Raw genomic sequence first — 13,143 nt, 5'->3', positions numbered from 1 at the left:
TCTAAAGTGAATAGGCTTGCTGTCTATAGTAATATTTGAGTTGAGCCATAAAAGCTGTGATTGTATGTCCTGGTGTGTTTCAGGTGGCTTAAATTGGAAGGAAAGCCATGCTTTAAGGGCATTGATGAAGAAAGGACTAACAGACCGAGAAAACTTAGTAAAAATACAGTCTATATGATATTTAGATAATTGCAAGAAAGGGTAAAGTTTACATACAGGATCTGGGAAATCAGTCAAGTATTTACTTAAAGGTGTTTTTGCTTGCCATAGTCTAGGTATCCACGATGCCTTACGAGTGAGATCAAAAGTGGGTAAGTGTATTAATTTCAGACCACCACAGTCATAGGTGTTATATATAACCTTGCGTTTAATCTTTTCTGGGCGCCCATTCCAAATGAAATTGAATATCTTTTTCTCATACTCCTTAAAGAACTTGGCGCTAGGAGAAGGTAATGCCATGAATAGATATGTAAATTGTGATACTATTAGGGAGTTCACCAAGGCAATTTTACCAAAAAGTGTTAAGGAATGTCCTCTCCAGGGGAGCAAGATCTTGTCTATCTTAGCTAGTTTTGTCCAGTAATTCTGATCTAATTTTTCGGTATAACCAGTTGTGCCTAAACCCAGCATAATCCCTAGAAGTTGTACAGGGCCATTAGTCCATTTGATAGGAAGATCACAAGGGAGAGAAAAAGTTGTGTTTTTTAAAGAGCCTATTCTTAAAATCGTACATTTGTCAAAGTTCGGTTTTAAGCCAGAAATTATTGAAAAATTCTTTAAATCTTCAACGAGGGCTACTAGAGATTGTGCTTCGGGTTGCAGAGGAAAATTAGAATCATCAGCAAACTGTGAGACCTTGGTTTCCAGAGTGTGTATCTTAAGTCCTTTTATGTGTTCGTTGGTCCTGATTTTTGTGGCTAATAATTCTACACATAAAATAAACAAGTAGGGGGAGAGGGGACACCCCTGTCGAACACCACGGAGAAGAGGAAAGGCGTCAGAAATATGTCCATTGTTTATTACTTTACTAGAAATATTGTTGTATAAAACCGAAATCCATTTAATAAGAGATTCCCCAAAGCCAAAATAGTTCAAAACTTTAAACATATAATCCCATCTTAGGCTATCAAATGCCTTCTCGAAATCGGCAATAAAGATCAGTCCTGGTTTTTCATTAGTGTCATAATATTCAATTAATTCTAAAATTCTTCGTATATTCTCTCCAATGAATCTGTTTTTCAAATAACCAGTTTGATCTTCACTTATCAAATCACTAATACAATTTTTCAATCTAAGCGAAATTACTTTAGAGATGATCCGCACATCGCAACACAAAAGTGAAAGAGGCCTCCAGTTTGTAAGTTTGGACGGGTCCTTGTCCTGGCCCTCTGAGTTCTGCTTTAGTAAAAGAGTGATTAGTCCTACTCTTTGTGTGTTAGACAACTGTCCTTTTTCATATGCATAGTTAAAGGATTGGAGCATATGTTGCTTTAAGCTAGAGAAGAATACCTTATATATTTCAATTGGCAGCCCATCTAGTCCTGGAGCTTTTCCATTCTTAAAGCTATTAATTGCTATCCACAATTCTTTTTCAGTAATGGGACCTTCACAGGAGTTTTGTTGCTCTGAGTTTAAATGTTTATTGACGTTATCCGTATTTTGAAAAAAGGCAGAGCAATTTTTCTCATCTAGAGGCTTTGGGGACTCTTTAAATGAATAAAGGGTTGAGTAAAAAGACCTTAAATTAGCCAATATTTGTAAAGGATCTTGGGTATTGTCTCCATCAGAAGTTGTTATATTTGTGACATTTTTCCTTGAATAGTTTCTGTGACTCAATAAAAAGAATTTATTACATCTTCCGAAAATTCCATCCAGTCAGCTTTTCGAACACAGTGCGTTGTTTCAGTTTTCGTTCGTGTAGACTTTCAAGTTCACTTTGAAGTGTTTTTATTTCTTCTAGTAAGGAATCCGATGGGGTGTCTGTCTCATCCAATTCCTTAGATAACTCACTAATCTGCTTAGTTAAATCTGCTTCTTTATTTGAATACATTTTATATCTATTTGATGCAAATTTGATAGTATGTCCCCTTAAGCAACACTTAAACGTGTCCCACACTGTGAGCGGGTCACTTGTCCCATTATTGTTCTCAAAAAATTCTCTAATAAATACCTCGGTTTCTTTTACAAATGTAGCATCTTCTAATAAAGTTTGATTAAACTTCCAATAATTTTTACCTTTAGAGAATGTTGTTGTTTGAACAGAAATGCAGATGACATTATGGTCAGATTTCAATCGTCCTGCAATTGTTGCACTGACAACATTGGTGAGAAGAGAAAAGGATATCAAAAAATAATCAATACGGCTCGCTTGGTGGCGCCTACGCCAGGTAAATTTTACGGTATTTTTATGTTTGAAACGCCAAACGTCAACTAAATCTAGCTCTAATACCATGTCTAAGATCTTTTGCTGAGCACGCGGATGATATTCTGTTGGATTGCGTCCTGCCCTATCAAGCATAGTATTTTGGACTGTATTAAAATCGCCTGCGATAATTATATTTTCGCTGCATTCTTCTAAAGTTGCGATCTTATTTACAATGTCTTCAAAAAAGGCAGGGTCGTCACTATTTGGAGCGTACAAGTTAACTAAGCATACTCGTGTATCGTGAAGAGAGACATCTAGTATTAACAGTCGGCCGTCATTATCTTTAATACAATTATGCACAACAAACTTTGTATTTTTTCTAAATAATATCATGACTCCACGCATATTACTAGTACCGTGGTTAAAAATAATCGTGCCATCCCAATCATGTATTCTTAACATTCGGAGACTGGGGTATAAAGGCCATACTAGTATACATGTCTCAACTAGTAAATATGCAATACCATACAATGATTATTCGTACTGTGTATGCAGCTCATGGTGTGTAGCTATGTATGTAGACCTGTCTATGTAGTTACTAGAGCTCTTGTCTTACAGGCTTAATTGTTAACATGTAGCATACTAATCTTGTAGTATGTTTTCTTATTTTGTTTGGGCCAAGAATAATCTAACTGTTGGGTGATGTTACAGTCAAATCTGGAAAGGCAATCATCTGGCAGTCAAGTCACCTCCAGTCGCAAGCTTCATGGAAACAGTTCTGTCCATTTTTACATACTAGTAAACCTCACCCTGTCATACGCAACCGCATGTCCTCAGCAACCATTTTTTCCTCAGTCCCACGAGTGATTGCTGAATCCCAGTTTGACTGTTACCAATTCATGCACATGTGTAGATGTGAATGCCTTTATGTCCTTTCCAGTCCATGAGACAGTCAAGAATTACTCTACAGAGTATGACAAGACTCTCATTTTCAACAAGGTGCACCACGAACTGAACCAGTTCTGCAGTAGCCACACCTTACAGGAGGTGTACATCGAGCACTTCGGTGAGTACGCATGGCAGAGTCTTACATCTTTGCATTTTGTGTCACCTGCACAGTGCATGCCACTGTAAAGGACTACACCACGGACTACGACAAGATTCTTATCTTCAACAAGGTTCACCACGAGCTGAACCAGTTCTGCAGCAGCCATAGCTTGCAGGAGGTCTATATCGAGCAGTTTGGTATGTTGCATGTCTGTTGTAGAGTCATGATCCAGCTGAATATCAATATGTTGCATTCTATTGTTAAGCAGTTTGGCATAAAAATTGTTGCATCAATTTGTTTGGTTTATTTGTCTGTTTGTCAAGTAGTTTGTATGTTGCATTTCATTGTGCGTATTGAGTACTAGTAGCTTGTACATGTATGTTGCATGCCATTTTGATATATTGCACATTTATTGTAGGATGTATATGGCAAACATTTTGACATATTGCATTCTTCTGTTTATTGTATAAGCATTTTGCATGCCTGTTGTTGTGTGTCTTTTGCTATGTTGCACCTGTCTTCTTGTATGCCATTCACAAGGCACAAAGTTGTGCATGCAAAATGATAATCCATTCTGTTCTTTTAGATAAGATTGATGAAAACTTGAAGTTGGCTCTGCAGACAGACCTTACTAAGATGGCACCAGGACTCTTTGTGCAGGTATGGACAGTTTTAACTTAAGCTGCCTGCAGGTTATTTGAGAACTGTAAGGGGGAGCAGCTAAGCCATCTTTGGTACTTCAGTCATGAATCATTGTCCTCATCATTTCCTGTCTCAGACGTGCATTCATACAATGAAATCTTAATACATTTAATGGATTACCTCTTATTGAAATAGTATGCTTACCTAGAGAATAATGGCAATGGCAGTCATAAAACTAATTTTTCTTGTGTATTGATGAATATTGCCCCGGTAGACTGATTTTCTTTCTCCCTATAGCAGTGATATTATCAGGCTGGCAGCATTTTAGCATGGATGCCTCAAGGCATGCATCTATTTTGTGCTCTGAAGCAATGACTTTGAAATGAGAGTCTCCTTACAACAAAGCTTGCCAACCGTACCGTTCAATATCCTCTCCTGCTGAGCTTGTAATGCGGCCTTGTCTAGCTTTGAGTCCTCTTTAGCTTTCAAGTGCATCTTTCAACAGATATCTTCTTTCAATCCGTGAACTGCTGTCAAGATATCTATATGTGACTGTACAGTCTTATGAAAGAAGAACAAGAAAAGTTCAGTGCCATTTCACAGTGAATACAGAGTGACTCCAGCATCAAATTTTTTTCTTGTTGCCTTATTATTTTTTGGCAAATGATGTTGATTTCTATGATTAGATTTGTGCATGTCATTTGAACCTCAAATTGAAGGGTGATGAAATAATTATTCATCAATTTCGTTGACGTTCAGAATTTTGGACTGTTTGGGAGGAATTCTATATCCATCCGAACAAGTTAGTTTCTGTCCCAGGATATGAGGAGGAGTATGGCGGCAGCTCTGCCACGTATATATATATATACATATTTACGATATGAGGGCTTCTTGCCACATGCGGAAGCTTATATTAGAATAAAAACTCAGCAATGGAGAAATTTACTGTACACTGAGCTGTTGCCTTATCATGTTTTTAGGCGGTGCGCGTGACTAAGCCCAAAATCCCGGAAGCTATCAGGAGGAACTATGAGGCAATGTAAGTTCATTCATAGTATATGAGCTTCCAGGCTTTGAGTTATAACTGTGCCTTCAAACATGCATATATTCTCACAATGGGAAGGAATTTATATAGTTATTCATGCTGAGTGCAGGATTTTCTGTGCTGCATAGCATATTTAGAAGTATATGGTATTTATAGCGTTTCACAGAAGTTTGGATTTTAAGGCTAAAATTTATGTGTGTTCGTGATAACTAAGAGAAACAAACACTGTGTTTGGGTACCTGATTCAAATTTGAAATCAAGGTCTCTTGTTTCCAATGGTAATAGAGCTGAGAGTATCACTACTACATTGTAAATCTACATTGCAATGCATTTAAGTTGAGGAACCTCTCAACACAAATAGTCAAGCCAAATCAGTTTGGAAAATCTGGGGAATATGAGTTTTTTTTCTTTTCACTAACACACTTTTATCAAATAATATCAAATTTAAAACAGACCTTGTAATGGTATTGCTTCCAAATTTGTAGTTTTGATGTAGATGCCCATTCATGTTGAAACCAGTCATCTGTGAACCTTTTGTTGACATGGGCATAGACTTTGTTGCCTAGCTATTATATATGCACTCTGAGTCTGACTTACCTGAAAAATAATGCTATAAACTTTTCTTAATTCTTATGCAGAGAGTTTCCTCAATATTTTGTCTTTATTACTTGGATACAAAAGCTCCTGAATGTTTGTGGTGACATGTGTTATAATCCTAAGCAAGTTTAGTCTGACATTCTGTACTTGTCACTTCCTTTCAGGGAGGCTGAGAAGACTAAACTTCTGGTAGCCATCCAGAAACAAAAGGTTGTAGAGAAGGAGGCAGAGACTGAGAGAAAGAAGGCCATTATCGGTAAGTTGAGCTTTGTACAATCCGCATGGCCTTGTTATCATAAATAATACTTCATACTCAAAGGGCACTTACATGTAGTGGTGAAGAATTATAGATCCCATACATGTGTCCAGCACAGTTTAAGGATCTGTTGTTTTCAATTCAAACACAATTTGTCCTGAACTATTTTGAATAAGTATCTCAATCACAGGTGCAGGCCTGAACCTTAATGTACCTAACTTTGTTTAACCTTAACGTACTTAAATTTTGTTTAGGTATACAGCTTCATCAAAAAGTAAATTTTGTTCATATCCAGGGCTAAAAAAACTGGGTCCAAAATTGCACCCAAATGTTTTTGTAGGTTTATGTATGTAAATATATCAAAGTATATATTACTGACATCTTGGTGATAGAAAGATGATAGAATGTCTGGTATAGTACTTATATTAGAAATTCAAAATGAAGTTGGAATTTGTGTTCATCAAATTATTATTATTTTTTTTTTTTTTACATTCTGCTTTTTTTTATGTGGTGCACCCAAGAATACCCAATTTTTTAAGCTCGGTGCACCAGTGCACCTTATCCCAAAAATGAATTTCCAGCCCTGACATCACTCTCTAATAACTGTTGCATATGTTGTCTTGTGGTTAGGGTTGTTTACTTAGAATCTAAAGGTTCTGGGTTTGAATCCCAGCAGGCCTTAATGTTGTGCCTATGGGAAAGGTACTTAACACCTATTTCTTCACTTGACAGAGGTGAAAATGAGTACCTAGCTTTGATCAGGGACAAATAAATAGAACGGGAGACCCACACCTTATAAGCATATTGCATTATGTGGCAAACCTTGACTAAGCCATCAGAATTAGTGTTGATGAACTGGTATGTTGTAAAGATATATTTGAAGACTTTATCTCTTCAACATTTGTGTTGATTATTTAAAATATGTCAACATACTACAGAGCTTTACTTAACTTTACTTTATACTGCCACATATACCTATAGTGGGACCTCATAGTGAAGTGTAGTTGGAGTCATAACCTTTTTTTTATTTAATCATTGATGTTCCTTTTTTAGAGGCTGAGAAGCAAAAGGAAGTGTCAAAGATTCATTTTGACCAGAAAGTCATGGAAAAGGAGTCACAGAAAAAGATGTCTGAGATCGAAGGTAAGGCTGGGCTGTGTGTTCCCTGCATCTGTTCTTCATTTATCATCATCATCATCATCATCCGGGCGTGCTGGTTGCACGGATGGACATGACTCTCTTCCTCCATCCTTCCCTATCCTCCATAGCCTTTGGCAGTTCTTCAGCCGAGCAGCCAGAATCATCACAAATTTGATGTACATTATGTTTTGCGTGGTCTACCTCTGCTAGCATGACCATGTTTGGGAGTCCACAGCAAAACGTCACTTATAATCTCATCTTTACTTCGCCATGCGTGACCAACAAACCTCAGCCTTCTTTCCTGTATGACTTGAGATAACGGTGGTAGATCTCCATACAACAGATTTTTTGTAGGATGTGTTCTCCAGGAGATATTTAGAGCCGCACGTAGCATCTTAGTGTAGTTGCCGTCAAGTTTTATCTCTAGTCGTTTTGTTAATGTCCTTTTATAGGGAGAGTAAACTAATTACCCAGGGTAAACTTATTGGGGAAGTGCATGACAACTTCATTAATGTAATTGTTGGAACAGTTTTATGCAAAGAAAAATGTCTACAACACCCCTCCTTTTGTTATTTTATAGATCTAACTGAGGTGGCCAAACAGAGGGCAAGAGCTGATGCAGAGTATTATACAGCTCAGAAGCAGGCTGAGTCCAACCAGGTAGGTACATGCACCCCTACAGCACCTCAAACATGGTATGGCCCATCTTTTCTTTCTGTGTATACGTGCAAACATGTCTTTTGGGGGAAGAAATGCATGTTTTAGTTAACTTTTTTGTTTATATATATATATATATATATAACAAAACTTCCAGTAGCCAAGTCAAATGGCCAAGTGTCCAGGCTAGCAGTTCAAAAGGTCACAGGTTTGACCCCTAGTATTCCTGGCTAGGCATTGTGTCCTTGGGACAGGCACTTAACTCAACTTACAAATGTACCTGACTTATGTTGGGGGGTATATGTAAGAAGGTGGTGAAAGGAGAGGCTCTGCCCTCCCATTGTGCCCTGGACACATACATTTTACTGTGCAGTGCCCAGTACAGCCAGCAACGCACAGGATTGGGCTCAGCCTTGTATTCTGCAATGCGCATTGCAGAAGCTACAAACAGGGTGGCCTGGGTAATACTAGGCTGTATCAGCCACACCTCTAGTAGGCTCTACCTCAGGCCTTCTAGACTCACTAGAATGGCTCCCAGTAGCTGAATTGCACAGAAAAGGCAAAGCTATTCTCGTCTACAAGGCCCTGAATGGTTTGATCCCTTCCTATCACTGCAATGTTCACTCAGCTATCACATGTTCACACACACACAATACCTGCCTCAGGGCACACATGTAGTACAGCAGTCTTCAGTTGCCCAACTTTGGCAAGACTAAACTAGAGTATAAAAGACAAGCCTTTTCATCCTATGGGGCCACACTTTGGAATGCTCTGTGACATCATATCAAAGCAGCCAGAATGCTGGCAATTTTCAAAAACCTGTATGCTCTTCACATTGATATGCAAATTCAATCCAGATTTTAATCCTGACTTCTTTCTGTTATGTTTCTGCGTTATATTATGTTAAGGTTAAACTTTTGGTTTACTCACTTGGCAATATGATTTTATGTTATCTAAGTTAATGTAAGTTAATTGTATAGAACTTTATGTATGATTATGTTATTAAAGTTAATTTGGTTTTGTTGAACTTAAATATAATGTATGACTTATGTTCGGGGTTCTCGCCAGGGAGCTTTGAAAAATGCCGTCAGGCAATATGCTGTCACGCTGATAAACTAAAGAATAAACAAACAAACAGCCCACTGCCCCTATGGTCTCCATAAAGACCCTTTAAACTACCATATGTTTGCAGCTTTGCACTAGAGAGGTTTTTCTCCTTGTCATTAAGCTGTAACTGCTATTGTAAGCTTTGGCATATTATGATTAAAAGGTAATGAATATATCATGATATGATTATGACACAATAGGAGAATTATATCTGTCTAATAAGAATATCAACTAAGGAATTCATCTTTGCATTGTACATATTATGTTTTGTATTTATGTAATGTTGTGCGTGTATTAATGTATTTTATGTAGACCACTGGAAGAATAGCTGGCAACATAATGTTTGACATTGTTGTAATAGCTAAAAGTGGATCTGAATAAAGTCAAAGTCAAAGTCAAAGCATTCTACAATCAAACTCCTTTGGTTCAAGAACTCTAATATGCTACAATACTAATGATCTCCCTGCCTGATGAAGCTATTCAGGAAAGTGTTATCATAATGATAACAATGTAACGGCCATGACCTTTGACATATGAGATAATTAGGTAATGACTGTCTAGACCATATGAGGAGGAGCCTACATTAGCATATTAGGTAATCCCTGATTGGCTGGATGCCGACAGCATCCAACCAGCTTACCTGTGATGGGCGGAGTTATACAACCTATTGTCATGCGAGTTAACCTTAGAGATTGTATGAAGAGATTTAGTCAGTCGGTGCCCCAAGGACTCAGGTGAGGTTGTTTAAGTAGGGCTTCGTCCCTCTGTTGGATTGTGTACTAGTTAGTAAGTTAGACCAACTCTCTCTGTAAATATACTTAGCTCTCTGTATCATTATCCTAGACCTGTATCCTGTAACTGTAACTTGCTGTAGTCCTAAGTGAAACACATTGTATTATATGTTACTTGAGTTTAGCATAGGTTGAATAAACACGGCTCACAAATAGTAATCGACTGGTTTGGCTGAGTTCCTGATAAGCTAATATAGGACTTAGAGACCAAACACCCCGAAACGTTTCAATGGTTCCCACACCGGGAATCGAACCCGGGCCTTGGCGGTGAGAGCGCCAAATCCTAACCACTAGACCATATGGGACACGTTTCAACAACATTATTTGTGTATCCACCCCCTATAGGTGAAGCTCACACCTCAGTACATAGAGCTGATGAAGTACCAGGCCATTGCAGCCAACACCAAGCTCTACTTTGGCACCGACATCCCCTCCATGTTCTTTGAGACCAAGGAAGGAGCACAAGCAGATGGTGCCAAAGTTGCTGCTGCCTCTAACACAGCACAGGTATGAAAGTATTGGTTTTGAGAGCCTAGGCCATTATTCAGCTTTCTTTTGTTTTGAGTTAGTTTGAATTTGTACTTTGAACAATCATCATGACTGTCTTTCATTAAAGTTCAATCTGTGTAGAGAATGATAGATGTATTTTGAAAATTTTTCATATACAATATGCTGCAGGAATGTTTTCAATTATAAAACTTTAATAACCTAAATTTTACTATTGTTTCAGGACGACTCATCTTCAAAGAAAAGTAGTGGTGGTAGATAATGGATGCTATGCACCTTACATTGTAGTATAGAGCTCTTTCAATGATATGTCAATTGAGACATAAATAGAAGGAGAGTCTATTACAATACACTGACAATATGGGAGGGGGACTGACTTTCATCTGTTGACCTACAGTTTGAATCCTTTTTTATACAATATCCCAGATTTGTACGAGTCATTAGAAAATTACTGGTAGACACTGTCACACAAGATGATGTACATTTATATTTTTGTACACTTGTGGAAAGAGACATCAAAGGAAACACTGTGTAATTTTACAGTCCAACATTGTCCTATTAAGTGTATCCTTATTGCACACCATTCTTACATTGTCCACAGTGTCCCCTTATTACATGTTAAAAACAGTGAGTTTTGACCAATTTCACACCTCCATCTTGTTGTTGAGCGATCTCTTAAAGTCAGAGGAAGACTGCAGTAGGACAGTTGAACATTGAATGCAGTAATGTTTTCTGCTGTCCTACATGTATGTTTGAAAAGTGTTACTGCCCATAACATGGTCATGTGATAAAACACTTTCATAGAGAGTAATGGAAGGAACATTGTTACAGAGAAAGCAATATTCAAATTTGCCAAACACCTTGTTTTGTATTCACAGGTTTAAGACATAGGGGAAGAAAGAAAATGTGTTGTCCATGATTTTATGCTTGTGCAGATTTTCAACATGGCGGGAAAGAATGAAACAGATTTTGTTTTTTCCATCATTTTCCTTCTATCATTAACTGCATTAGGAAAAGTTTCTTAATAGATCTGATATTAAGTAATGTAGAAAAGCTAGAACAGGAAACAAAAACTGGTTAAGATTATTCCTTTGGAAGGGATATTTTTTGTGTACAGTTATAACATCAACCAGGTATGTACACAATGCAGGAAGCAATTGGAAGAAAAAAGGTGGGGTTTGTTATTTAGATTAAATTGTTAGTGCAGTTTTAAGAAAAAAAGGTGGGGTGTATTATTTAGATTAAAATGCCAGTGCAGTTTTGTATCGACAGTCAATTACTTAATTTGCTTTTGGGGGTCAATTTTGTCAATATTTATGGTATCTGGTATTACTGTAAATTGTGCCATATTGTCAAATATTCTCGGCAATAAAGTACTGAATAGTATATTTAGTTTAATATGGCAGCTATGGTGTTATGGTATCTTAAGCTAAGCGAGGTGAAATAGCTTGTTTTCCTTTGATTTCATAAATGGTCATTGGTTAAAATTTTTTTCTGTCTATAGCTTTTTTTTAGATTGAATACCACTGTCCAATTATGTCATATCATTGATAAGCATTTCTCTGCTGATTTTTTCCATGGCCAATACAATTTTGACATCTTGGATTTAAATAATTATATTTAATTTGATTGAATATTGTTTGATTTTGGTGATCTTATAGGGGTTATTAGAAATAGGTCATAAGAGTGCTAGTAATAGTATGAGATTCAGCTGTACTTCATTGATCATTTTTTTTTATATGCTATGTGATGTATTGATTAAGTAAGGAATGTACACTTAAGTAATACTGTGAGTTTTTAGACATTTTTATGGAACATTCACCTTGAGTTGTGAATTATATCAGTTGTCAGTTTCATCATATCTGGTTTCCAGCCAGTTTCATTCTCAATACAGGCTCTTCTGGATGATAACGTGACAGGGTTGGATAAGTCCACTAGTCCGATTGTCCCGGACAAGTGAAAGTGCCAATTGGGCAAGCGCATGTCCTGCCTCACTTGCCCGATCGGGCAAGTAAGATTTTTCCAGGAGTGCGCCCCTTTCCTACTAAGTCCTTGCCACTTGCATGATTGTGCTAAGTTAACTTAAAGGCTTTTGTTGTTGTTTTTCTCCAGCTTATTGTCAATTAAAGAGGCACAAAAACCTCTGAAATGGTCTTAGTTATCAGACTAATCCCGTAATGATATTAGTGAAAAACCTTTCTACCTGCAAGAAATATGGCATTGAAATTTTGGGCAAGTGAAAAGTTGGTTTGGCAAGTGAATTTTCAATGTACTTGCCCGATAGGACAAATAAATTTTAGAAAACTTGTCCAACCCTGCATGACATACGAGGGGCGTGCAATAAGTAATGGTCCTGACCCACTTCCAGTTGTCTGATCTAAATGAAATTTTGTATGTGTAATAATTCATATCTCTATGGGTTATGTTGCAAAAGACAGCTCTGAACTAATTGTGGTTTCTGATTTACTGGTGTTTGAACTTAGTCAGGTGCGAAATGGACCAGGTGTGAAATGGAACCAGTTGAGTGTCGCGCAGTGATCCGGTTTTTGTATTTGAAAGGACGCACACCAAAGAAGACTTTTGATGAAATAAATGAAACTTATGGTGATGATGCCCCATCATATGACCTTGTAAAACGCTGGCATCCTGAATTCAAACGTGGCTGGAAGTCTGTGGAAACAGCTCCCAGACCTGGTCGTCCCTCTTGTGCCATTGATGAGGCATCAGTTGGAGGACCAACCTGGGGTGTCCTACAAAATCGGTGTCCAGAGCTGCATCAAACGATGGGAGAAATGCATAACTCTGGGTGATTCCTATGAAGAGAAAGACTAATAACTGTGCCAAGTTTCATTAATCTCCTGCTATGGGAAATGGGTCAGGACCATTACTAATTGCACGCCCCTCGTATACACAGTTATTTTGGACAGTTTCCAAAGCAAAGTCTGTTATGGCTGTCACAGTAAGGTAGTGATTGCTGTACCCTTAAGT

At 37.7% G+C, this 13,143-nt stretch overlaps 1 protein-coding gene and 1 non-coding gene across 4 annotated transcripts in view; one reads left to right on the top strand and one right to left on the bottom strand.

Moving 5' to 3' along the window:
* The window catches only part of LOC118412595 (erlin-2-B-like), a 15,944-nt gene extending 4,576 nt beyond the window's left edge, over nt 1-11,368 (top strand). For 2 of the 3 annotated variants that reach the window (XM_035815553.1, XM_035815552.1), the window contains exons 6-13: nt 3,485-3,610; nt 4,000-4,073; nt 5,036-5,094; nt 5,862-5,953; nt 7,007-7,096; nt 7,674-7,753; nt 9,994-10,155; nt 10,379-11,368. In XM_035815553.1, coding sequence (XP_035671446.1) covers nt 3,485-3,610; nt 4,000-4,073; nt 5,036-5,094; nt 5,862-5,953; nt 7,007-7,096; nt 7,674-7,753; nt 9,994-10,155; nt 10,379-10,417 — 722 coding nt within the window. In that variant the 3' untranslated portion in view covers nt 10,418-11,368. Of the gene's footprint in view, nt 1-3,305; nt 3,432-3,484; nt 3,611-3,999; nt 4,074-5,035; nt 5,095-5,861; nt 5,954-7,006; nt 7,097-7,673; nt 7,754-9,993; nt 10,156-10,378 lie in introns of all 3 variants that reach the window. The other variant, XM_035815554.1, reaches the window with a different exon arrangement.
* Trnae-cuc lies at nt 9,882-9,953 on the bottom strand. Its single transcript has one exon. It is a non-coding gene; the product is annotated as a tRNA-Glu (tRNA).
* Nucleotides 11,369-13,143: the final 1,775 nt, after the last annotated feature.

Source organism: Branchiostoma floridae, chromosome 3, assembly GCF_000003815.2.
Source record: "Branchiostoma floridae strain S238N-H82 chromosome 3, Bfl_VNyyK, whole genome shotgun sequence".
Lineage (NCBI taxonomy): Eukaryota > Metazoa > Chordata > Leptocardii > Amphioxiformes > Branchiostomatidae > Branchiostoma > Branchiostoma floridae.
The sequence above is the reverse complement of the archived record's forward strand: the minus strand, read 5'-3'. Positions and strand labels throughout refer to the sequence as shown.